Source organism: Lygodium microphyllum, chromosome 24 (assembly GCF_053477565.2).
Source record: "Lygodium microphyllum isolate KBCC chromosome 24, Lygodium_microphyllum_v1.1.10, whole genome shotgun sequence".
Lineage (NCBI taxonomy): Eukaryota > Viridiplantae > Streptophyta > Polypodiopsida > Schizaeales > Lygodiaceae > Lygodium > Lygodium microphyllum.
This window is the reverse complement of record NC_141158.1, coordinates 51,751,876-51,778,850: the sequence shown is the minus strand read 5'-3', so window position 1 is coordinate 51,778,850 and position 26,975 is coordinate 51,751,876. Positions and strand designations below refer to the sequence as shown.

At 42.2% G+C, this 26,975-nt stretch overlaps 1 protein-coding gene and 2 pseudogenes across 5 annotated transcripts in view; 2 read left to right on the top strand and 1 right to left on the bottom strand.

Moving 5' to 3' along the window:
* Positions 1 to 1,720: 1,720 nt before the first annotated feature.
* Positions 1,721 to 26,975, bottom strand: part of LOC148015087 (ARM repeat superfamily protein) — a 97,553-nt gene continuing 72,298 nt past the window's right edge. For all 5 annotated transcript variants that reach the window (XM_087665967.1, XM_087665969.1, XM_087665968.1 and 2 more), the window contains 7 exons: positions 6,764 to 6,829; positions 4,705 to 6,599; positions 4,185 to 4,464; positions 3,874 to 4,101; positions 2,554 to 3,102; positions 2,210 to 2,342; positions 1,721 to 2,046 (listed from right to left, as the gene is read on the bottom strand). In XM_087665967.1, coding sequence (XP_087522093.1) covers positions 1,796 to 2,046; positions 2,210 to 2,342; positions 2,554 to 3,102; positions 3,874 to 4,101; positions 4,185 to 4,464; positions 4,705 to 6,599; positions 6,764 to 6,829 — 3,402 coding nt within the window. In that variant the 3' untranslated portion in view covers positions 1,721 to 1,795. The remainder of the gene's footprint in view (positions 2,047 to 2,209; positions 2,343 to 2,553; positions 3,103 to 3,873; positions 4,102 to 4,184; positions 4,465 to 4,704; positions 6,600 to 6,763; positions 6,830 to 26,975) is intronic.
* LOC148015089 (uncharacterized) lies at positions 8,898 to 9,620 on the top strand (annotated as a pseudogene).
* On the top strand, positions 10,593 to 11,847 carry LOC148015088 (uncharacterized; annotated as a pseudogene).

Here is a 26,975-nt window from a genome sequence, read left to right as displayed (position 1 = left end):
AAAGAATACATGCCCTTTTTTGCCTTTAAATCTTCTGTATAAATCTTTGCAACCCACACTTCTAACGGCACTTAAAAGCTTCAAGGGAGATTCAAGATTTTATGATACACATTACTAACTTTGATCTTAACAGTTAAGGCTGACAAGAAAGTTGCCCACCCTAGACAAATCATTTGATAAGTGCATGCTTGTAGGGAACGATGCAGAAGCTACTCAAAAGAAAATTGGTGAGTGCATATGAATGAAGGAGACACATTTACAAATTGGTGCTGCAACAAATTTCATCCAAATTTATTATCAAAAATTTCTCCCAAGGCCTCATTGTATTTTGAAATGATATGTGCACGCCCACTCCAAAATGTAAGATGTGTACCCTAATCCTCCACTAACATCGACAACCATCAAATTAGAACATTCATGCAATACAGAGGTTAGCATGATGTTTAAGCCATATCAAGTATATGGCCTATTTGGGCAAGCCAACAAAAATTAATCACATTTCAATTATGTCGCCCTATATTCACACACTTCTGTATGCCAAAATACTTTTGCTAGCTGAAGTTTACAACAAATATAGCCCATTGGAGCAGTTAACAAAGCAATCTCATGTAATTGTTGCCTTGTTTATACCATGTGTTTATTTGTCAACGTTCTCATTAGCTGAGTTTAGCAGCTTTTTCTTTGAGTGATTCCATCCTCGCCTTGTTGAATCGACACATACCACCTCTCTCTACCTCTGGATAAATATAGATTTACAACCTTTGGCCTAACAAAGGTTGACGGAAGACTTGAGATTTTATAATTAATATCACGAACATTGATTTTAAACGAAATCTTTACGCAACCTTTGAAGGAAGACTTGAGATTTTATAATTAATATCACGAACATTGATTTTAAACGAAATCTTTACACAACCTTTGAAGGCTAAGTTGCATGCTTGCAAGGGAACAATTGAGATACTACCCAGAGAATTACTGACTGCATATGAATGAAGGTCTTTCTTCGCTGCTGCAAGCTTTGCACATCTTTAGTACTTTGTATTTCTTGATGTGAGAGCTGTCCTAGTAAAATATAGTGATAGCAGAAATGATGATTTGCTGATTTTACTATTCAGAGTTTTGAAAGCATCCTTGAATTCACGAAATTCCTCTATGATTTGATTTATATAAAACTAACATCATCCACCTATTAGAGACACACCTCAGAAAGCTGAACCCTCCTAATGCTTCAAGGATGCCAGTGGCATTCTGCTAAAATCTTTGGGAATTATGTGGATGCCCTACAGAGTAGTATAAACTGTTCCCTTAAATTCTGCTTCTAACCACCAGTACACTTATTAGCACCTGTAACACACATGGAAAGTCCTGTGACATTGGTCGTCTCCATGACATCCCATTTGTTGCAACCTAAACAGTACTTGCACCTGTGACACCCATGGAGAATCATATGTAGCATTCATCCTCTCCATGATATCTCATTTATTGCCACCTAAACAAAACTTACACATCTAAATCAGGTGCTCTACTAGTCAAGATTGATCCAAACCACCTAACCTGAAGGACTCCATTTACCACGCTAGGCCATGTAATGCAAGCCTCATCATTCCTTCTATTTGAGAAACCATAAAAAGTTATCGCGAAGAATCAAATGGCCATGCAATTGGAACACAATATGGAACCATCACACTCAAATGCCTTGTACATGACCATATTTGCGAGGTGGCATGAAGAAAATTACATTACTCAACACAGATTTACAAAATTGGCCGTGCAATTGCACCGGATAAGACAGCCATCATATCTCAAATTTCCTGGCCTTCATTCTTTTTTTCTTCTTTTGTAATTGACGCTTGGCGGTAAGCCTCAATTTTCTTTTAGCATTACCCTCAGGATCAACAAGAACTCTTATCTTTTTGGCATGTTTCCGTTCATCCCTAATACTTCTGGTGTTCTGCCTTACTTGATTGAAAACCTCTACAAATACAGTAGTTCCAGCTACTTCTCTGAGATGGTTTAACACATTTTCTGCACAAGTTTTCAGCTCACCTGTCATATTTCAACATGGTCACCATATTCAGTTTCTTTAAGGGGGGGTTTTGTTCGATGGTGATCAATGTCTACCCTAGATAATAGACAAAAAAATCAAGACAAACATGATACAGTGGTGTTACTCAGCAAATATGCATCGACAGATCTTGTATCTATATACCTGAGACATTTTTCGATGCAAACCCATCTGCGATCTTATGAAGCGGCAGCAACATGCTTGTTAAATAAGGTTGGACACCCTCTTTACCAAGAAAAGTGGAGATAGTCTCATACCAGTCGAAGATCACCTTCGTCTGTTTAATGGAAAGCTGTAATGTCAACTACTGAAACATAGGCAGCAATAATTGGTTTCTTACAAGTCAAACCTGTTTAATGTGAAACCTATGATTCCTACTGGATATTTTTTGAAAACTTACCAGCTAGAAAGACAGTCTCAAAGAAAAAAACCAATGAAAAATCCCAACTAATTTTGAAAATGCTAACACGAAAGGGTATGCTGCCCACCTGCACAAAATCTGCTCTCAATGATATTTTTTCCAAACGTTTGAAAACAGGACTAAGAAGGTGGTATTCGGCTTGATGGACAACTCTTTTGTTTTGCTTCAATGCTCCATTCATCCTCTTGGCTTGATTTTCAGCAGCATCTACCAAGATCCCAGAATCGACCTTGAGAATGCACGACGCTCTCAAGACTCTAGCATGGGCCACAACATCAACTTGACTGACCAAATCTACCCATTTAACTTTTTGCCTAGAATTGGGAAAATGGGAATACAAAGTGCATGTGACAACAAGTAGGACTCTCCGTATCTGTTCATTTAAGCTCTGGTCTACCAGATTTGAGTCTAGTTGTTGGCATAAAAATGCTGCCAGAAGCATAAGCCTACTCGGTTCAATAAGAAAGGCTTGTTGTTTGATCTCCAAAGGACAACTAATGGCATTGCTGTAGTTGAAGCCGCATGAAGTGAAGTTAATATCCAACAAACGACAACATGCCTTCTGAATCCAAACGTGCTGATGTGATAAAAAAGCACACATTATATCCCATAACTCCTGCCAAATACAACAGCACCGAGGCTATCAGACAAATTATTCATGATTTCTGAAAAGGCTTCTCATGAAAACACATGCTGGAGAAAAAGATTTGAGTTTACAGTGCAGACCTTGGTTTCACAAATGCAACAATATACCTACATGCTTAAACAGCAGAAGATTATTGATCATAAACACTCATCACCTTCATGTTTGAAAGAGAGAAGAAGCACACTCTGCTACAGATACAGGTGTATCTATTTCACTTTGCATTACAAAGGTTCCAGAAAGAAAAGTCCGGAACTTAAGCACAGTAGACACTAAGAGGACAACTATCTAGTGTAGAGTCAAGCATTTGAAGGTCTTACCCCTGCCTACTAATCCAAAGCACAAAGATGTGGCAACATACACTCAACAGTACATCACTTCCGTGATCCACCACATTATTGTAAAGATTATCAAAAAATACCACACTAAGCACCATGAAGATCCTAAAATCCCGGAAATAATTGGAATACCTCATGGGCTTGTTAAGGGTGAATAGGGGAAACTGCTCAGCTTTGCATATTTTTATTTTTTCTTCCTTAAGCATACTACACACTAAGAGGGCAGCTATGTAGGTGTAAAGCCAGGTATTCGAAGGTCTTACTGATCTAAAGCACAAAGATGTAGCAACATACTTGCAGTAATAGCAACTTTCACAATCCATGATGTTACAAAGGACTATTGATAGAAAACCACATGTTTGAAATAGCATGAAAATAATTAAATCTAGACAAATAAGTAGAGTACCTCATGGGCTCTTTGCATGCAAAGTTCTGGGAATTGGGTTAGTAGCTTTTCAAGCATGGTAAGCATGTAATATGCTTCTTGCCATAGAGCAGATCCTATACGATCATCTGAGCCTACTAAAACATTAGCATCCTTCACATGCCTGAGTACCTCTAGGCAGGCCAACAGTGTCTCCTGAATATAAGATGAATACTTTTCTTTCATGACCTCAATTAAGAACCCCAACACCTGCAAAGACAGACATAGTCATTGCTCAAGAGAGTAGCCACATAAACCCTCAGAGGAATCAGGGTGCATTACGGTAGACGTACTTGAGCCGCAGATCGCCAAAGCTGATGTTTGACCCCTCTCAGCCAAGCAAAACAAAAGTCCACCATCCTTTGGAGTGATCGCTGGCTGACTCTGGTCATTAAAACCTTCAAGACAGCACCTATCATCGCTCGAATCTGACTTGAATCATCATTGACTAACCTTGTCACAAGTGGTAAAAACAAACTTTCTGACTGCTCATCAACAGTTTGAGCAGGAAACTTGACAATGATAGAATGCAACATTTCAAGGGCAGCTTCTCTTCCACTTGCATGCTCGTAACTATCAGGTCAATAAAAAGTGTATCAAAATGGTAACATGAAACATAGCTATCAGGACCACCAAACTGTGTCAAAATGGTAAGAGAAGGCAGAACTAACAAATGTCACAAATACTTAGAAACACATCTAAACATTTGAAGAAACTTAAAAGTAGCGTCAGACATGTCTCATAGCTTATGCAAGATTGTTCAAGGTCAAAAAAATAAAAAGGTTTTTAACACCACTTGCAGACTTAAGCCACCTGAGATTTGTAACGAAGAAGTCTAGATGCTGTTGTAGCCTTTTGGGTCCAAGAGGATAGTCAAGTAAAAACTGCAGCATAATTTGGCTGCAAGAATGTTGGACTGAAACAGCCTGACTTGTGACCATGAGATTGGAAACTCTGTTGATCATATCATAGAGCTCAGGAATCAGGAGTTTCCGGGCAATGATTGCTTTAAGCAGAGCAAGCCCAGTGTTCTTTTCTGCCATTCCTAAATCAACAAAAACAGGAAGCTGCAGGATCAAACGAAGTTGCTCCTCAGTAACATGTGCACCCTTTGCATGTTTAAGAAGAGCAACAAGAACATTGAAGCATGACTGGGCAACTTGACTTTCACCCCTTCCAAAACCTTCCGCCATCAGGAGCACTGCGCTGATAAGATCTGCAGTTATCAAACCAACAGAAGGCAATGGTAGCCTTAACAGGTATGACAAACATCTGAGCGCTAAGCCAAGAACACCTGCATGCTTGGAATCAAGACAGGTTTGTAGTAGAGGCACAAAAGGATCCAACATTGACAGAACAGCATGATGTGACTTCTTCAACTTAGCTCGCTTCAAATGGAACTCCAGAAGATAAAGTGCAAACTCTACAATAAGATGGTGGTTTGCATTAGCTGAGAAACCCTTAGAATTTATTTTTTCTGTGGTGCCAGAGTCACTGGATCTAGACAATATTGCATTTTTAAAGCTAGGCATGGGCATCTTTCCACTTGTTGCAGCCTTCATGGCAGCTTTCTCCTCCAATATCCCATTTTCAACTAGCCCGTGCACAAATATTAAAAGCTCTTCCTGCTTCATCGATAAATTTGATTGAATACCCAAAGCAAGCTGCCTCAGCACACGCTCTATCTTACTCTTTATTTTTGGAATCACTGCATCTTTTAGCCTCATTCTCACTGGTTTGAGCAATGTAGCACCATGCACATGGAAAGTAACTGCTTGAGCCACCAGTCTAACACTTTCAAATGAGCCAGTTTTCTTTGTCTCTTTCATTTTGAAAGCTATTTTTTCAACTTCTCTTTCTTCTGCAACATCTTCAAAAATATCATTTCCTAGCAAATCCAGGATTTTCTCAGCACAATAGTCAATTTCGCCTACATTGAATGTAGGAAAAACTTTACTGATTATTGAGTTCAAAGTAAAGCCCAAAACATGCAACTCATAACCTCTTTTCAGTGTTTGTTGCAATTTTTCCATTATAAAACCAACATAGCCAGCCCCAAGTACACCCATGACCGCTAAAAGTCCTGTCCTTGCTTCATCCCTCACAGCTTGACTACGATTTCTTAACAGGTTGACAATGTTTTGCACAATGCGAGGCAATTCAACTTCCATAACTTCCTTTGGCATCAGCTGCAGTACTTTTACAATTGCAAGTGCAACGGATACATTAATGATGTTTGATTTGGACACCATAAATTTGCTGAACTCAGGAAGGACCCGTTTCTGTAACTGCCTTTGAATTTCTTCTGCAGTGTTAGAGTCCTCAGGTACAGTATCATCATCAGGATTGCCCTTCAAGCCAAATTCCTGATCAACCTCAATATAGGACTCTTTGATGGCCAACTTCTTCTCTACTCCATCGTCTTCCAGGACGTCTTTAATACTGTTGCTAGAATCTGGCAACATAGGAAAATGAAATTTGTCTAACACAGAACATAATAGCTTTATCCACAATTTCTCAGCTTCAGGATTTGACGAGATCCTATGTATGATCTGCATTAAAAGACTGTAGTATGGATCCCAGGATAGCTGGGAAGCAATGGAAGCTACTGTCTCTACAGCAGACTGTATAAGATTCCCATCCTTATCTCCTTTGCCTTCCAAAAGGGAGCTCATGAACAAAGGCACAAATACTCTGACAAGAGTTCCCTGCAATAAATATTCCATAGATATCAGTATCTGTGGAAATGCTACCTTTTTTTATTTTTTTGGACTTTCATTGGACGGGCACCTTGGGATGAAGTCACATAGCTCATCAAGTCGGGCATTTGAGGAAGTATAAAACAATAGCAAAATGGTATCAGCCATATTACCTGAGAGAATTTTTTGAGATTGCATGTCTCTTTGAACTTTGCCATAGCCCTGATCCTTCGGTGTGTCTACAAGAGGATTGCTATAATTAGCACACTATCACACTAAGTCACGAGACAGAACACAAGTTGTAAATAGATAATTGCAGAACACATATTGGAAGCATAAGATCAAAACAGCACAGTTTTAAAATTGTAAGTTTGAAGGTCCTACTTGAAATATTCCTCTGTATAAAAACATGGTAATACGTATGCAGGTACATGCACATGTGTACTTAAATATACAACGTATATTGATATCTATTTATACAAAACAAGACTTAGCATACATACATGTATCTATATTTATAAATGTGGCATCCTCACCTCCTCCGATGCTGACAATAGGGGGAGATTATGCCCAACTCTTTCTGAATTTTGATACCACACACATACTGCTACAGATAAAGTGAAGACTTCTTAATGAATCCAAACACATTGAATTTAATAATAAAGTCATAATCTAGACTCTGAGAAGTCCCTCAGAAGCCTTGAGACCTGCATGCAGTAGAAATCAAAATTTTCATTCTTTACCCAAACTTTGCTCTGTAGCAGCCACCTTCTGTGTGCATACTCGTGTGTGAATGTGTGTACACTCTTTTTTTTCTTTTCATTCCGTTCTTTTTGTCATTTATTATTTATAGAAAATTGGATATGCATGCATGGCAAATGAGGTCTTCTAGAAAAATAAATCAAGCAAGAGAAGCTTTAGACTATTGACTGTTATAAGTTGTGCTCCCCAAAAATGCATGGTGGGCTTGAAGTTTTGGATGTTCATTACCATACGTTGGCTAGAAAAGCTTCACCATTGGTTGAATTTGTCCAGCAAGGGAAACCTTAGTCTGCAATGTTAGCTACAATGTCACCTAATACGTTGTTGGGTCACCATGCCTTTTATAGGTGCATGGGTGTGAATGCACCCTTAGCACTTGTACTTATATATATATATATATATATATATATATATATATATATATATATATATATATATATATATATATATCAAAAACCTAAAATAGGTACACTCAATTGTACCCGCACATCATGCATCTCTCTTTTTTTTTTTTTCGTAAACATGCATCTCTCTCTCTCTCTCTCTCTCTCTCTCTCTCTCTCTCTCTCTCTCTCTCTCTCGTGACGGATGCTGGCGTGACGGATCTTTGACAGCTGCTGGCGTGACGGCTCTCTCCGACTGCTGGTATTACATTCATTGGTCGTGGTGAGCAGTCGTGGCGTGAGGGACCTAGCGTAAGGTGATGTACCTGGCGTGATGGAATGCAATCGTGAGCAGGTCTCTCTGACTCAGTCGTGATCAAAGAATGCAGTCGTTCTCTCTTGCATGCTGGTCTCAATGAATGAATGCAGTTGAGAGCAGGGTCCCTCGCATGCTGGTTAGCAGGGTCTCTCGCATGCTGGCCTGAATGAATGAATGCAGTCGTGAGGAGGGTCCCTCGCATGCTGGTTAGCAGGGAATGCAGTCGTGTGAGCAGTCTCTCACACACTGGTTTGAATGAATGTAGTCGTGAGCAGGAAATGCAGACGTGAGCAGTTGTGACCAGAGAATGCAGTCGTGAGCAGTAACTGAAAACAGTGTGAACGCATTTGGGCTCGTAAAAGATTACTGGGCTTGCAAAAATTTAGTGAGGGGTTGGGGAAACCCTGGAAATTTGCAGGAATTTGCAGGAAATCGCAGAAATTGCTCTGATCTGACAATACAAAGTGCAAGTTGAGTGGCTTTGCACACAGTGTATGAGAGATGGATAATGTAGACAAATGCAAGCATCAAACCGTGGAAAATGAATATCTGGGAGACGAATCTGATCAAGAACTAACACAACCGTCCATGGAAGCAACGTTCAACACCCCTTCTAAGAACACACGGTACAAGACGTATGGCCGTAGGGTCCGTGATTGGACCGTCTCCCCAGCATCTGACAGGCATGGAAAGACTTCACGCACCATGAATGAAAAGAAATACGAAGAAATTCATCTCATAATTCGCTCTGAACTACAAATTATGAGACAAGAATTAGAGAAAGAAATACGAGAGCACGTCAAAGCCGAACTGATAGTAAATCAGAGGGCATAAATGCAAGACATGCAGATAAAGATTAAGAATAACCTACAAGCACAAATGCTGTCCGAAATGCACACGCTGAAAACTGAAATGCTGAAAGTTGTAGATGCCTACAAAGCTGAAATCTTAGAATTGGGGGAAGAATTGAACACATTTAAGAAAAAAGAAATGAACGCGCAAGAAGAACTACAAAAAGAGAAAGAGGCTTTGAAGGCATGTGAAAGGGGGGTTCACTCATGGGCAGAAGTGGCAAAGACAACACAGAAGCAAATAGAAGAAGCCAACCCATGGATTGAGGCAATAAAAAAGAATAAGGGAACATCAGTGAACAAGACTGAAGTAATGAATGCTACCTTGGAAGAAGAGGCTAGGAGACAGACTAGGGTTTTACATGTACGGGTAGTAGGATGGGAGGAGAAGAGCAGCCCACAGGAAGATGCTAAGACACTTGCTGACAAAATTGGGGCTTTAGACGTACCTATCGTTAGTGCTTGGAGAGTGGGGAAAGACGACTCTAAGTCCAAGGCTCTAATTCTTCGCTTTGGAGACAAAGAGAAAAAAAAGGCCTTCCTCCCCAAGAGAGCCCTCATGGGTGAGAAGATTTATTTGGATGAGGACCTTACCCCAGCACAGATAGCGCATCGCAAAGAACACATGCCCAAGGTATTGGAGGCTCGCAAAGAGGAAAAGTGAGCTGTTTATAGGGATGGACGAGTCATCATCACTAACAAAAGGACTTCATGAAGGTACGAGGTCTATGAGACACTTCGGATGTCAATATGGAATTGTAATGGAGCGAGACAGCCCCCCATATAGATTACATCACCAGATGCTTGGCTTGACTATGGGAGACAATTGTATGACCTACCAGGACAGCCACCTATACAGCCCCCACAAGCTTGTAGGCCAACACAGTGGTCTTTCTTCACATGGAAAATGGTTAGGGATGCAATCTATAGATTACAAAATGGGAGGGCACAAGATGAAAATGGACTAGTAGCAGAACATTTCTCACATGCTGGTGACATATTATCACCCATATTAGCACATATGTTCAATAGAGCAATATGTGAAGGTTCCCCTACGAGCTGGTCAGACAATACTATAATTCCGCTATTTAAAAGTGGTGATCCCCTGATTCCTAGCAACTACATGACTCGTGATTGGTCATTCTTTGGCCAAGATATATGGATCTATATTGGAGCATGAACTCAGTGAGTGGGCTGAAATGCAAGGCAAGAGAGCACAAGGACAAGCAGGTTTCAAACGAGGACATACCACGTTGGACCATATTCTCACACTTAGAGCCATTATTGAGGAGGGTTGAGCCCGAGACAAGAGGATCTATTGTTGCTTTGTAGACTTTCATAAAGCTTTAGATACAGTGCCTTGTACACGCATCATGCAGAGATTGCAGGACATTGGAGTACCAGAGGGTATACGATGGGGTGTCTATGCATTATATGAGGTAATGACAAGTCATGTACGAGCACCTGGGGGGCTATCAGAGAGGATTGACAATACTATAGGAGTGAAACAAGGATGTCCACTTTCACCCACATTGTTTGGTCTATACGTAGATGTAATGTCTGATTACATAGACCGAGGAGGAGGAGCTGAAGCCAACCTGGCAGGGGTACTGATACCGATATTACTATATGCAGATGATATTGTTCTCATTTCAGATTCACCGGAGGGTTTACAGCGCCATTTAGATGCTTTGCACATCTTTTGTAGAGATAAAGACCTCACAGTGAACCTTGGGAAGACCAAAACCATGGTTTTCAATACTTCAACAGCATGGGTGACTAGATCTATGTACCAATTCACATTTGGGGGAGACATACTGGAGCATGTAAGAGAATATGTCTATTTGGGAGTCACTTTCTCTGACCCACGTTTTTCGTTGAGAGGGGCGTCAGAGGCACGTCTGGCACGTGGATACGCAGCACTAGGGGCACTTGAGAGTCAATGTGCTCACATACAGTTCTAGGAGCCCCGCATCAAACTTTTGTTGTTTGACACCCTAGTCACACCTACATTACTATATGGAGTAGAGGTATGGGGTTGCAGCTTGTACCGTAGGTGCCTTAGCCCACTCACTAATCAAATTGGAGTAGAGACGGATTATTATGATGGTTGGGATAGCATGGAAAGGCCATTGATCATGATGATAGCACGCATGATTAGAAGTAAGCCCTCCACCCCACACCCCATTGTCAGAGCAGAGCTAGGGGCAGCACCCATAGTCATGGAGGCACTCTTCAGGGCAGTGACCTTTTGGCACAGTCTATGGGAACTTCCACGCCATAGATACTCTAGATTGGCACTAACCTCATCTAGACAACTAGCAACAGGAGGCGAGAAGAACTGTTGGTTTTCACAGATGGCTATTTGGATGAGCCTACATGGTTTGGATATTGACCATCTTCCACCTTTGGATTATAGCCTTGACTGCCCTATACTTTCTCTCAGCCGATCAGAGTTGAACCAGGTGATCAAAGCTGATATCTTGAGGATTGAGACGGCAAGGACATGGATCCACCCACCACTCCCTCTAGGATCGAGGATGGAGTTCTACATGATTCATTTCTTGTGCCTCTCCGATGATGGTTTCACCATTCGGCCAGCATATATGGGCACCCATCTCTCCCATAGCATACAGGTTGCTATCGGACAGATTCGCACATCCTCACATAGGCTCCAGATGGAGACAGGCAGATGGACAAATACCCTAGCAGAAGATAGGACTTGCCAGCTTTGTGGTCGAGAGCCTGAGACGAAGGAGCACTACATATACAGATGCACAGTATACTATGGCATACGACAGTACCATTGCCTCTTCCGGGATGGATTTGGATCCCTTCGTTCCATCATGGAGTATGAGGACCAGAGATGCCTCGGTCTCTTCCTCCTGGAGCTCGAGAGGCGCCGAATTGCACTACTACGAAACAGGGGGCCAGCTCACTAAGAGGGACACACACAGAGAGCAGTGACAGACTTCTACAGAGCCGACCCTACTGACACTACCAGCCTAGCAGAGACAGAACCACCCCGTCAGACACCTTACATGCCACAACGTGGAGTCACATTGGATAGAGCCATTTCCCTTCGTCGAGCACGACGACCCTCTCTACCAAGACCACATCCGAGGAGGCCACACCACAGTCGGATTAGAGTCATTATCACGAGACACTGCAGACTCGCCACCAGGCATATCAGTGAAGCAACTAGGGATCACATCATAGCTGAGATCATGTGCAAATCTTGAGACCAATAGTCTCCACCACACTTTTGTAAATGGCTAAATCAGATCTGGTTCTCCTTTTCTTTCCTTTTCTTTTCTATCGATGGAACAACACTACACATGGTTCAACCCTAGTATAGCCCCATCGTATAGTTATTTTCAGTATTGTTTCATAGGCCACCCACTTACTTGTAATGTTATCTTTACCTTGCTGATGAGATGACATTAGACATGGATGTAATATGGATTTTGTCTCATAGGCAACATTGGCCTTATATAGACGTTAATATTTCTTTCTTTCTTTCTACTGCTACTCACGTTTTTCTCTATGTCTGCCATCACCATCGCTGACCATTGCAACTCAGCCCACGCAAAGAAACAGCAGGTCATCTTCAGTTCCAGTCAGTGGCAGCACTCCCGGGTTAGACGCAGTTGTCTCAGGCAATCACACAAGTCATGCAAGTCAGGTCACAGGTCAAGCACAGGTCACAGGTCAGGCACAAGTCGCCAGGAGCATGGTCCCAGGTCAGACACAGGTCGCAGGTCACAGCACAGGTCGGGTAACAACTTCCATGCCACGTTTCGGCCAGCCCAATGACAAGTATAATTTCTTGCAATTTTGACATATTGGACCCCGCGCAATTTGGAGCTTTTGCAAAATTTGCAAAAAATTGTGTCAAATTTGGTCTTTAAATGCACTTACGGTACAATTTCTATGCAAATTGAGCACATTGGGACCCTGGGCAAATTTGGGGCTTTTGCAAAATTTGTGAAATTTTGGCAAAATCAGCCTGTGAAATCTACTCAGGAGTTATGTCTCATGGAAAACCAAAAACCAAAGATCACAGAAATTTGCTGAAGATGAGATATAATTCTGATTTCCTTGCATAGCAAATGCCTTAGTAGTCACTAGCTGCAAATTAGGATTCTATTGCTGTACAACTACCTAGATTAGGATTTATCTGCTATCCTTGCTCTAGATTGTGAGTTAGCTCTTGTCAATTGCCCCAAAGTGGTCATCACAGCCTTCTCCAGGTGTGCATGGCCTAGAAGCCACTCTAGAGTGGGAGAGGAAGAACTCAACATGGAAGTCTCATGGAAAAAATGGAGTGCCATCATTATGGCAAGAAAGGACACTTCAAGCGGGATTGCTTTAAGTGGGGCGCAAGGGTAAAAGTACTAATGATAGCAAAGATGAGAAAAGGACAGCCAACATGCAAAGAAGAGCAATGTGCAAATAGATAAAGTCAATGTAGTCAATCACGAGAGTGACAGTGACAGTGATGTAGTCTCATTTACGAGTTATTTATGATATATTATGATTCATTCTATATCATAGTTGTCAGGTATGATATTAGTACGAAAAAAAAACTTGATTATTTTGAACTAAAGATAATAGAATAGATATTTCAAGTCTAAATAGCAATGCTATTAGAGTATATAAGATGAGTACTTGAGGGTAACATCCCAAAACCTAATGCTGCATGGACAACGTGCACTACTGCTACCTACAACTTATAACTACATAGATAGGAGTGGATACATCATACATGCATGATCATACAAATAAGAGAAGTGTGGGCTTGAGAGAGAGAAGGTTGAGAGAAATTGTTTGAATCTCAAATAACCTAATCTCATGGAAGAATCATATTAATATGAGGAGCATTTAGCTAGTCCCAAACTGCAGTTCAAATGGGAAAGGTGTACCATTAAGTTGGTACCTTATGGTACTAATACGTCAGGTACGGTACCTAAAGTATGGTATCGTATGAAACCTTTCGCAGTGCAACTATGGTTGAGATAGAGGAAGAGGCTAGAGAGAGAGAGAGAGAGAGAGAGAGAGAGAGAGAGAGAGAGAGGAAAGGCTTGAGAGAAAAAGAGGGTGTGAGAAGCTTGAGAGAGAGAGAGAGGCTTAGAGAAGAGAAATAAAAGGAAAGAAGAAAAAAAAAAGAAAGGAGAAAGAAAAAAAGAAAGTTGTAGACTTGAAGGAGAGTGGCCAAAAAGTGTCTATTTTACGTACGAATACATATTGTACCGTACCGTATGGATCGTACCGTAAGAATCAGTTCGTACTACGTACGAAGACAACCCTGTTCTAGATTTTGACATTTTGTCAATCTGTTTTGAGATGAGAATCATGATGTTGCAACTTGACTCAGTCCATATGGTACATGAGCTATTTACATGTTTATTTTAATTTTTTTTTGTGATATGTATAAATTATAATGTTTGAGGTCTAAATCATAGTATAGCTTGTCTAAAGACTAACTTTGACATAAGTCAATAAGGGATCATGGATATATAACGTATTATTCTCAATTGACTCTCACATACTATCACTCAAGCTTGATTGGCCTTTCTTTGTTTAAGAGAGAATTCCATAGAGGTTTAAAACTTATTTCCCTAGTTAAAACTATTAAAAAATCCCTATATAAAAAAACCTGCATTTCTTATTTTACCCCCTCTTGAAAGAAACTCACAAAACACCTTTCTAACATTTCGTTTCTAAACGTTTGTGATGTTTTTGGCTCCTATGATACTCAGGGACAAATCAAAAGCTCTTTTTATCTATCACAACAGGAGTATGTATCCAAGATTTTGTAATGTTTCAATATGGAGGAGGGAAAGCAATTGTTGTACCATTGCCTTCATATGTAAAACGCAGTGCATAGCACAACCCTACATTTGATGATGAAAAGGCTAAAATGGTCAAGGTTCCATATACTTCAGCTATGGGTAGCTTGATGTATGCTATGGTTGATACACATCCTAACATAGCACTAGCAAGTACATGCCACATCCTGGCAAAAAGCATTGGGAAGCAGTGAAAGGTATCATGAGATATCTCAAGGGCACACGGGATTTGTGCATTTGCTTTGAAAAACAGAAGGCATCTGTCATTGGCTTTACAGATGCAGACTATGTTAGTCATGCTGATTGCAGAAAGTCTACTTCAAGATATGTATTCACCTTCATAGGGGAACCAATTTTTTGGATCTCCACACTACAAAAGTATGTTGCATTGTCTACTACAGAGGCAAAGTATATGGCTGCCACTTTGGCATGCAAGGAGGCTTTATGGCTTTCACATCTGGTGGGAGAGATTACTAAAGATCCTTGTTCTCCATTGTGATAGTCAGAGTGCTATCATACTAGCACAGAGCCCCATCTTTTATGCAAAGACAAAGCACATACAGCTGAAGTATCACTTTATCAAGGATGTACTTGACAACAAAAGCATTGAGTTTATCAAGGTATATATAGATGATTACCCTATAGATCTTCTCACAAAGGATCAAAGCGGTTTGCCATTGCCGATAGATGATGGGAGTTGGATTGTATATGTATTTTCAGCTTTGTACATACTTAGACTTAGCTATTTCTTTTCCTCACCTTAAGGCATAGTGCCTTTAGGTGGGAGGTTGTTGGGAATAAAGGGCCACCATGCCTTTTAAATGTACACGAGTGTGAATGCACCCTTAGCACTTGTACTTTTACATATCTATCTTAAAAACCTCAAATAGGAACACTCAATTGTACCCACACATCGTGCATCTCTCTCCCTCTCTATTCCTCTACTGCTGCTCACGTTTTTCTCTCTATCGGCCATCGCCATCGTTGAACATTGCATCTCAGCTGTGTATTGCTCACTTCAAATGTCCGCGTTAGCCTTTGGAAATTGAATGGTATCTCATTGGGAGTTTGCTTTGCAGATTTTGATAGAATAATCAATCGTTGTCATTTAAGTTGGAAAAATGTTCTGGTAGATCTAGATTGGAAAAGCAAACAAACTCAAGAAGTAAAGTCTATGCACCTTGAAAGCATCAATTGGGGGTAGCTTATTTCACACATCTAGATTTTCAAATGCCATGGAAAGCTTACTCAATTTGTAAAACAAAAAATAGCTTGCATCCAAGATGTGGTAGATAATGATGGATATGTGATTTCATTTGTTATTGGATCTATTCATTAAGGTTTACCAATGCACTATAGACCTATTTGGAGGAAAGCTCAAGAGCTTATAAGACTATTTGGGCCAGTTCCACCTCTTGATTCAGATTTTAGGCTAGCTGAGTGGGGTTTGCAATGTATTTCACCAGGTAGCATGAGAATGTTGTTTGCTAAATTTGTCTACTAGCATCTTCTTTCTTCTCCTCATGAAAAGAAAATTATGTTGATAACACTGCAAAAGGTAAAATACAAAGTACAAAAAACCCGATAAGAAACTGCTAAGCATGTCACAAATACAATGGTTGTGTGAACAACCAATCTAGTGGGCTATAATGCCAAACCATGTATGGTGCTAAATGAAAGAAGGTGCTAGAATCCCATGTCCATATGAAAGCATCTCTCATGCTCATCCACTCAAAGTTGCCCTACAATCTCTTGTTAGTATGTATTTTGTTAGTCTGTCATCCCCTGATTGTGAGCTCCGTCATAGTCTGATGGAGTCTGATGGAGACATGGGACTTGTGAATGTTTCAGTCTATTCTTTTGTGTACATTTCTTTTTCAATGAGTTTTGGGTGTGTGTACACTAGCACAAGCGATTTCCCATCCCTTTGTACTTCTTTTTCAATACGACAATCAACTTGTGCAGGCTGCAATCAGCATTTCATTGGCTGCCATCATTATTCTATCCCTCCAAATCACGTCAGCCAGTATTTTCACATCATCCCTTACACAGTTGACCAATTTATCTCTTCTATTATTTATAGCAGGGCAATTGGCAGCAGCCATCATTCACAGTTCTTCTGCTGCAATTTGTCATCAGCCCAATCCCATGCCCTCACTAACCCCTTGGGCTACGTGTGGGGACTGATCCATCCACCTTTTTTATTGAACTTTCTTTTAGATTCAGTGCAGAATTATCACTTCATTCTCTTATTTTCATTGCAGACTTTCTCTTTCCGTATGTCTCCTTAGAGCCGCTATGCAATAGAGACATCCTAAAGGTCAATGGCATGAGTACACCTTGCAATTCAAATAAACCAAGCAATGATACTAGCAATCAATTCCCATATGTAAGTGTCCCTTGGCCATCCATATCTCCAAGTAACTTAGTATGAAACCCTACTCAATAATGGCCAAGCGTGAGAAGGGAATGGCACCCCTAAAGATCCTTATACTCACATGTTGGTCCTCTATCTATGACCTGAGCTGCTAACTCTAGGTTTCCTAGGTCTCAATTGTGCCATAAAATACCATCCTAAGGGCACTCCTCCACATCTCCTAAGGTTTTGAACAATCCCATAGATTTTTTTGGTCTCTTTTATCTCTCCACATCTCACACATGCTACAATAGCCCTACCATAATCAAGCCAACTACCAATTATCAAACTCTTATGCGCTAAAACCCACGAGAAGAGAGAAATCCTCCTGAGTTTAACGCTACCACCCAATCTCCTCCATGTTGGAAATGGAACTCGCAAAGATGGACCAGCAGACTATGGTAGACGGAACTCCATGGAGAGAGAGAGAGAGAGAGAGAGAACGTACACAAACATAAAGAAAAGATTGATAATAACAATAAGAAGTGAGCTGAAAGTACAAGTAATGGGGCCTAAATATACAAGCAAAGGTGTGTGCTAACCCTTTAACCCTTATTAAATGCTAAGTGGTGTAAAAGATATTCACATCTAAGCACACACTTTTACATAATAATGTATATTCACCACACAAAAGAATAAATAAATCTTACAAACCCCCTTCAAGCCATGGGCAATTGAGCTCATGACATGAAACATACCAAAAAAAAAAAATGGGAAGGTCTTACCTCAAAAAGGCAGTGTCTAATCTTATACAATGATTCTGGAGAGGAGATATATAAATGAGAGAGGTACAAGTTACAACATGAGGATGATCATCACATGGTCTACTGAGAAGCTCAGGGACCCAAAGTAAGGCATCATTCAGAGGTACATGCATACAGCTCAAAGGCTGATCAAAAAGCCACCATGGCTTAGAGGCACTCGACACATGACTAGGGGCCAAATATGTAGGTATAACTTTTGAACTCAACTTAGAGGTCATGCGTAAATTGGAAAGTGGGTACAATCCCTCGATAAGCATAACTTCTTTGAGAATTGGAAGGAAAGGAAATAAAAAACTATACGACTCATTTTGGATTAAAATTCGGGCAAAGGACCCCACACAATTATTTGACACATTTGTGGTGGAAAGGTCTTAGCACATGCATGGGCTGCTAGTGTCCAGTTCGAATCACCTAATATTTTACTGATTTTTTAATAATTTATTTTCGTTTTTTATTTTAAAATATCATTACTTTTATTTAAAAATTAATGGGATTAAGACCCCCCCTCGATGGATATCACAATCAATATCAATTGCTTGCGATGGCATTGCTAAGTACTAGATGCTTGGCAGCTCATTTTTTGACTAATGTCAAAGGTGAGCATCTCGAGCGGTTGCAATGTGTTATCAAACGCATTGATCGGATGCCGAAGGGTACTAGCGTGAAAAACCTCAAATTTTATTGGGGATTTGATAAAATTTTGGCACGAGTTGAAAGAGCCCTAAATTGTGTGTGAAATGCCATTTAAAGGGATTTAACCTTACGTAAGGTTTAGTAAAAAAACCTCATCTTCCTAGAAAAAGTGGTTTGAGACTAATTAGACAGTCAAATGATGATATGGATGGTTAATGGACTGGAGATGACAAGCACATGACTAAGAAACGACTCCATACGGGTAATTGGAAAGAGTCACTAGGCAAGGGTGATGCAATGGAGATGTGAGGCAGCAAATGCAAGTGGGCAGGCTCCACATATCTGCTGTCCAAGGATTGGCAGTAAATGCAAGGTCGATTGTTGTGGCAAGTGGTTGTGACATAAAGTAAAAGATTGACTAAGTGACCGAAAGACAGGTTGACACACAGCAATAGGGCAGAAACTATCAAGAAGGGACTGCAATGATTGGGGCAGGAACAAGTTGTCACCCTCTTTTTCTTCATCTTCTTCAACAATAGTCATGGGCCACACACCTTCATCTTGTGGCATAGGCATCAAAAAGCACAAAGGGCAGCAAGTAGAACAAAGGAGCTAATACAACAAGCTCAGGCAACAATCAAACCCGCTCACATACCATTGTTGGGTATGGAGCTCACGAAGATAGTGTTGGGTTCAACTCACACCTACACTCACAGAGGAGTGTTGGTGATCTTCACTGAGACACTGGGACACTTTTTACTCTCCGTACGAGAGGTTTTCCCCCTAGATTTATTTATTTTATTCTATGTGCCTATAGTACACAGTTTTAGGCACTTATCCCATTTCACACTCTTCGGGTGTAAACACCCTCTTACAAACCTAAGGTTTAAGGGTTGTACTTTGTACTTGCACCTTACACTTTAGATTTTTGCAAAGGGCAGCAAGTAGAACAAAGGAGCTAATACAACAAGCTCAGGCAACAATCAAACCCGCTCACATACCATTGTTGGGTATGGAGCTCACGAAGATAGTGTTGGGTTCAACTCACGCCTACACTCATAGAGGAGTGTTGGTAATCTTCAGTGAGACACTGGGACACTTTTTACTCTTCGTACGAGAGGTTTTTCCCCCTAGATTTATTTATTTTATTCTATGTGCCTATAGTACACAGTTTTAGGCACTTATCCCGTTTCACACTCTTCGGGTGTGAACACCCTCTTACAAACCTAAGGTTTAAGGGTTGTACTTTGTACTTGCACCTTACACTTCAGATTTTTGCATTGGGTGTCCTGCTCACACTCTACACTGTCAACTGTATTCTCAACTAAGCTTTGATCCGTCCTTCCTTCTCACAATTGGTATCAGAGCTGAGCCTCAACTCAACTCAACTAACCTCTTGGCCATCGTCTCCGGTTCCTCTCCCATTGTCAACAGCTCCACAACCACCACTAGGCCGCCAGTTGCAGTGCCTCGTCTACCTTGTCCACATACGACAACTGCAAAGCCTGCCAGCTGGGCAGCGTACTCCAACTATGCGCCGCCAGTACCTAGTCATCTGCGCCACCACCAAAAAAGTCTGCCTTCAGCACTGCCACAGCTCCCTGCAATCCAGCTCAGCACCACCGCCTTTAGTGCCAGTATTGACACCTCCTGTCCCAGCTGCCTACATTGTCGACGCCGCCAGAGACAACTGTCGCTGCCCATTAACTGCCCCAGCTGCGCCTCAAGCGCCGCCAGCTCTTGCGAAGCTAATTCAACCTGCCTCCAACCGCTCAGTGCGTTACCACAGCGCCACCCGTCTGCTCCAGGCAACGCGTCTGCCACAGTGCTGCCAGCCAGCTCGCCAAGTCAGCCAGCAGCTGCCCAACAATGCAGGTGGACTTTGAAAATCAAGGTAAAAAGAATTTTTTATTAATTTTTATTCAAATTTATTCCTCCCGAAGGGCTTGTTGCCCAGGCAAGCAATATCAATTCTAGCACGTATTTGGGACAAGATTACAACAAAGATTTTGTGCATTTTGGGCCAGACATTTGGGGCTTTTGCTATCAGCTGAGTGATTGACAAATGTACATCTGTGACAGTCTAAAATAGACTGATTTCCTGCATTTTGGGACAAGAAATTTTTGGGCTTTTGCTATCAACTGAGTGATTGACAAATGTACATCTGTGACGGTCTAAAATAGACTGATCTCGTGCATTTTGGGACAAGAAATTTTGGGGCTTTTGCATTTTCAGTACTGCTCAGCATTTATTGCACCTTGGACAGCATGCATTTCAGACAGTTTTGACAAAGTGTGATTAAATTTGCCAATTACAGCAAAGTACTTGCGTAATTTCTGGAAATTTTGAGATTTCCAAGTTAGTCCAGCTTGAGATATTGCTCTTTTGCTCTCTGATCAGCAACATTTATCATGGCAAATCAAGGAGGCGATGTATTTACGTATGTATCCAAGGAGGATAGGTTGGATAGCAACAGCTATTCTCTCTTGTCCTTCATGATGAAGAATGTGCTGATTGTGAAGAATCTTTGGGATTATGTCAACGGTGAAGAAGTTAGGCCTGGAGTAGTAGCTCCTGCTACTCCTCTTCCAGGAGAATGTGGACAACGGGCAACTCAACCTATTCAACCCGCTCCAGCTCAACCACTTCTCCAGAGATCAGCAACACAAAAGGCATGGGATACATGAGATGCACAAGCTTTGTCCCCAATTGCATTGGTAGTTCACCGGTCTATAATCCCTCACATTCAATCTGCAGCTTCTTCACGAGAAGCATGGCTAACCTTAGAGCAGTTGTTTGCTAGAAAGAATGAGACACGCATCTCTTTCTTGAAGAAAGAGCTTGAGACTGTGAAGATGGAAGAGGGTGATTCTATACAAGATTATCTAAATAAAATTCAAGACTTGTATGAGCAACTTATGAATGTAGATGAGTATTACTCAGATGCGCAGTTCATATCTACTACCTTGAATTCCTTTCTACCCTTGTACTTCGCTTTTCATACAGCCTTGAACCTCACCACGAGGATTTCCCCGCAGCAACTTACTTTCCTTCAGTTGGTCAATTTGCTCTTAGAAGAAGAGCAAACAAGAAAGAACAGTGGTGCGGATGTTATAGCCTCTAAGCAGGCTTTTATGGCAAGACAAAAGGGCAAGGGCAGCCAAGCAAATAATACTCTGCAGAGCTCTGGGACTTCAAGCACTTCACAAGGCAATAAGAAACAAAGGGGCACGCAAGCCAAGAAGGGAAAGTGCCACTATTGCAAGAAGCCAGGACACTACATCACTGAATGTAGAAAGCACATTGCCAAGGAGGAGGAGTCAAGGATGTTTGTTTCTGATACACCTTCTACTGCACTAAGTCCATGTCCTTTGTTGCAGACAAGGATTATTGTTTTTACACATGCAGTTATGACTCTTCTTGGACTGATAGAGCATTTAGCTCTACTAAGGATGGCGAGCACATGGTTTTTTATAGTGGTGCTTCCCGGTACATCACATCTCGCAAAGATTTGTTTGCTTCTCTTATTACATCCCCAGTTGGCAAGTCTATACAGTGTGCCAACAATGTATCATACCCTGCTAGAAGTGTTAGGAAGATTGTGTTGATAACCATTGATGGTTCTATTCTCTACTTGCAGGATGCCTTGTTTGTGCTAGGCATAAAGAAGAATTTGCTATCTATTTCTTCTTTGGCAAGGTGTGGTTTGCAAGTCACCTTTGATGATGACAGATGCATGGTGAGAGATAAGGAACACATGGCTTTGGTTTTGACTGGCACTCTATGTCATGGGTTATATGAATTGGATGCTTTTTCAGTTGATTAGTTGGTCTATCTAGCGTCCACTCTTACTCTTGCTATGTCATAGGCCAAGTTATGGCATACTTGCATGGGGCATGTAAACTATGGTAGCTTGATGCTTATACAGCGTACACAGATGCTTAATGGTTTACCTCTCTTGGAGAGACCTCTCGAGCACATATACGAGGGATGTATTTTGGAAAAAATGCATCATTTTTCATTTTCCCGTAATGTTGCTTTTAGAGCAACTGCCAAATTACAGATTGTGCACTCAAATGTATGTGGTCCTATGCAAACCAAGTCATTGGGTGGTTGTTACTATTTTGTCACTTTCATTGATGACTTTACTCGTTTTTGTTGGGTCTACTCTTTGGTGAAAAAGTCAAAAGTGTATGATGCATTTTTGGCTTTTGTAGCACTTGCTGAAAATCAATTTGCGTGTAGGTTAAAGAGTCTCCGTTCAGACCGAGGGGGGGGGGGATACATGTCCTCTATGTTGAATTCATTTTTGAAGCAGAAGGGCATTGTTCATCAGTACACTACTGCTTATACTCCACAGCAGAATGGGGTTGCAGAGAGGAAAATTTGGAACTCACGAAGATGGCCAGATGTATGTTAAAAGCAAAGAGCTTGCCAGCGTTTTTTTATGGAAGCAATTATGTATGCTTGCCATGTTTTGAATAGGTCCCCTACCAAGGCATTAAAGAATGTCATGCCTTTTGAGGCTTGGAACAACCGGAAACCTTCTGTTGGGCATTTTCGTACTTTTGGGTATCTTGCATATGCGCACATTCCCAAGGTACTCAAGAATGCATGCTAAAAGGCAAGAGATCACCAAACCATTCTTGGGCCGAAGCTGTAAATACTACAATCTACATTCTCAATCGGAGCTACACAGGCTCTCAAAGAAGAAACGTCTCACGAGACTTACATTGATAAAAAACCATCTGTCTCACATTTCAGAACTTTTGGATGTGAATGCTATGTACATGTTCTTGATGAGAAAATAAACAAGTTAAAACCAAAGAACCAAAGAATGTATCTTCTTGGATTATAGTGATGAGCAAAAGGCTTACAAATTGTAAGATCAAGAGGCGAAGAGGATCATCGTGAGCCATGATGTGGTGTTTAACGAGCAGCCACATACACTGGAGGAGAAGAAGACAAGTTCTTCCACTTTATTATCAAGCGAAGAAGTAGCCCACTATAAACCTATCCAAAGAGCTACCCCTATCCTTAAGGAGAAGGAAATATCTTCTTTGGATGATGAAGAGAAAGTTCACCAACCTGATATCATACCACCGGAAAAGCCATTGCCGTGATGGGTGAAGCAACTCTATGACCAAAATAATCCTCTGCCCACATCTGTTGAGGAGAAGACAAATGTACCAAGGAGATCTCAGAGAATAGAGGAGCAAAGAAGGGTGGAGCTTGGATAACAAGCCACTTAAATGCATTTTTGTGGGGTATAGCAATGAGAGCAAAGCATGTAGGTTATAAGACCCGCCTCTATAAAGGTATTTGTCAGTATAGAGATGTGGTTTTCAATGAAAATTTAGAATTATCCCTTGGTTTTGACACATATCAGGTTGACAATGATGTATTTGAAGGGTTGTTGCCCATTTCTTTCAGTGATACAATTGGAGCTTCAACAAGTGAACTTAATGTTCAGCCAGCTACTCCTTTGGGTAATGCAGAAAATCAGCCCATGGCTGATCTGAATATTCAGCAAGGTGCTGAATTTGAAATTTAGCGAGAGCTTGTACACGGTCAAGAGGCTAGGCAAATGCCTAGATGGTATTTACAGACTATGAAAGATAGTCATTTGGATGCTCCTATTGCTGGTCATACTAGAAGGCAAGCTCATATGCATGACGGTGCACATGCCATGCAGTTTGTTAAGGCAGCAGATACATTTGTTGATGAGAAGCTTGAATGTTTTGAGGATGCACAACAATGTGCATTGGATGGCAACAATGCAAGCTGAATTTCATTCCATCATAAAGAATCAACATAGTTGCCTCCGTACATGGTCCGAAACAGTCCGTACGGTATGATCCGTACAGTACGAATTCATATGATTTCGTATGTTAAAACATGTATGTTTGGGCCACCTGGCCTGCGCATCCTCATTCCGCATTTCCTATGCCGCTACGCTCTCGCGTCCCGCGTTTCGTGCACTGTTGCGCTTTTTTGGGGGGGTGGGAAGCCTTGAATACCTCACCCCACCCCCTTTTCCAAATTCCAGCCATGCAAAAGGTGCTTCTCTTTGGATTCCTTCTAGCTTGCAGGCTGCAGCCCTCTCTTTGGATTCCTTCTCTCTTTGACTGTTTGAACTTTGAACTTTGACCCTTCTCTCATCTACAAAAGGTACTCCTCTCCTCCAAGGTTCCATGCTTCCACACCAATTCAGCAAGCACTTACAAGTTCCCATTCTCATCTTCCTCTCTTGGATCTTGATTCTTGAATGGACTTGTGATTTGTCATTCTCAAATCTCACCTCCCATCCCCTCTTTCTCGCACCCTATTAAAGCGTTTGCCATTCTCAAATCTCATCTCCCATCCCCTCTATCCCGCACCCTATCAAAGCATTTGCCATTCTCATCTCTCATTCCCTCTCTCTCACTCTTGCTCTTTCAACTTTACCCCAACCCTCGGGCCTCTCGAGTCTCCCTTCCTTTCGATTTTCAAGACTCAAGTCTCTCCCACAGAGACCACCTCCTACAAACCACAGAGCGAAGACAAGGAGCCACCAACCAACGCACACACAACGAATTCTACCAAATACCAGCTACCCTCCCCACCACCGAGCCCCCACCAGCCCAACCAGCCTCCTGACCCCGGGGGACCACCTTAGAAATAGCCACAGCGAGAGGCAAAGCTCAGCGCCCACGCCCCGCCGGTCCCCCGTCCCCGCAGAAGACACATGTCAAAGATACAAGGGATACTACGCCGCCATCGGAGGGCCCTGTCCCGCCGCTTTAGTCTCTCCGTGTTAGACCGACCCATGCGGGACATTCTAGGATGAACACTCCAGGAGCAGTTCCACACCGCACTGGGAGTACCTCTAGATTGTATCTAGTCTAGATATCATTTTGTACCTACTCAATTCAGTTCAACATAGCATAAACGTTAGCTTCACTGGGACTTTTGAAATCTCCCAGACATTTTGTATGCAACATTTTGGTCTCATAGGCCAACTTGGCCTGTTGTAGATGTTAATATAACTCTCTCTCTCTCTCTCTCTCTCTCTCTCTCTCTCTCTCTCTCTCTCTCTCTCTCTCTCTCTCTCTCTCTCTCTCTCTCTCTCTCTCTCTCTCTCTCTCTCTCTCTCTCTCTCTCTCTCTCTCTCGCGCGCGCGCGCTCCCCGTCGGCGCCCCATCATCGCCTGTCTCTCCTCGCCGTCCGTCCCTCGTTTGAGTCCCGTCCTCGTCCAAAATCAGCGCCCACCCTCGTCCGAGATCAGCGCCTGCCCTCGTCCGAGATCAGCCCCCGTCCGAGTCCCCCCCCCCCCCAATCTCGTCCGAAGTTCCCCCCACATTCGGACGTCTCTCCAAATGGATTGAGGTAGCCAAGAAGTCGCCAACAAAGAAGGAGGAGTTTGTGAATGCAGCACTGGAGGAGGAGAAAAAGAGAAAGCTTAGAGCGCTCCACATCCGGGTGGTCTGATGGAAGGAAGGGGATAGCCCCCTGGCAGATGCCCAACAGATATGTGGAAAGCTGGGAGTAGAGGACCCTCAAATAGTGGAGAATGCATGGCATGTAGGGAAAGACCTCACCAAGGGAAGGCCTCTTATCCTCAAATTTGCCAACTTAGAATCCAGACGAGCCTTCCTCTCTAAAAGGACAGCTCTAAAAGGGGAAAAAGTCTACCTGGAGGATGACCTCACACCCGCACAGGTGGCACACCGTAAAGAATGCATGCCACAGATCCTGGAGGCTCGCAAAGCGGGAAAATGGGCAGTATACAAAGATAGTCGGGTCATCATCACAGATAAGCGCCAATGACGGGGCGCGGCCTATGAGACCCACCTGAGTTTTGCAGTGTGGAACTGCAACGGAGCTATGAAGACACATGCAGGATTATTCCAGGAGACCTTCACCGGCAAGGACATCGTCCTCTACACAGAAACCCACCAAAGCCGAGGCACCTACTTACCAAAAGTGAGGGGATATAGATGGGAGACGGCATGCCGCCCTAGAGCCCGAACAAAAGCAGGGACCCGAGGGTCCGGAGGGGTGGCTGTGTTGTACAGGGAGGAGCTACAGCCCATGGTGCAGGTCATGCGGAAAGATGAGGAAGCCCGGTTCATGTGGATCCGGATACACACAGATCGCCCCCGAGACATATACATGGCGGTGTGCTATTTCCCACCAGCACACTCCCCATACGCACCACAAAAGGCCAATCACCATACCTACCACTGTACGAAGATATCATGCACTACTCCAGCTTGGGGGATGTCATGTTGGCTGGAAACTTCAACGCACGCACAGCACAAAGGCAGACCCCCTTCTTCGAGAGCGAAGACCACATGTACAAAGAGATTGCACCGGAGGAGATAGGACTCAACCGGGCGTCACAGGACACAGCTGAGTGCAC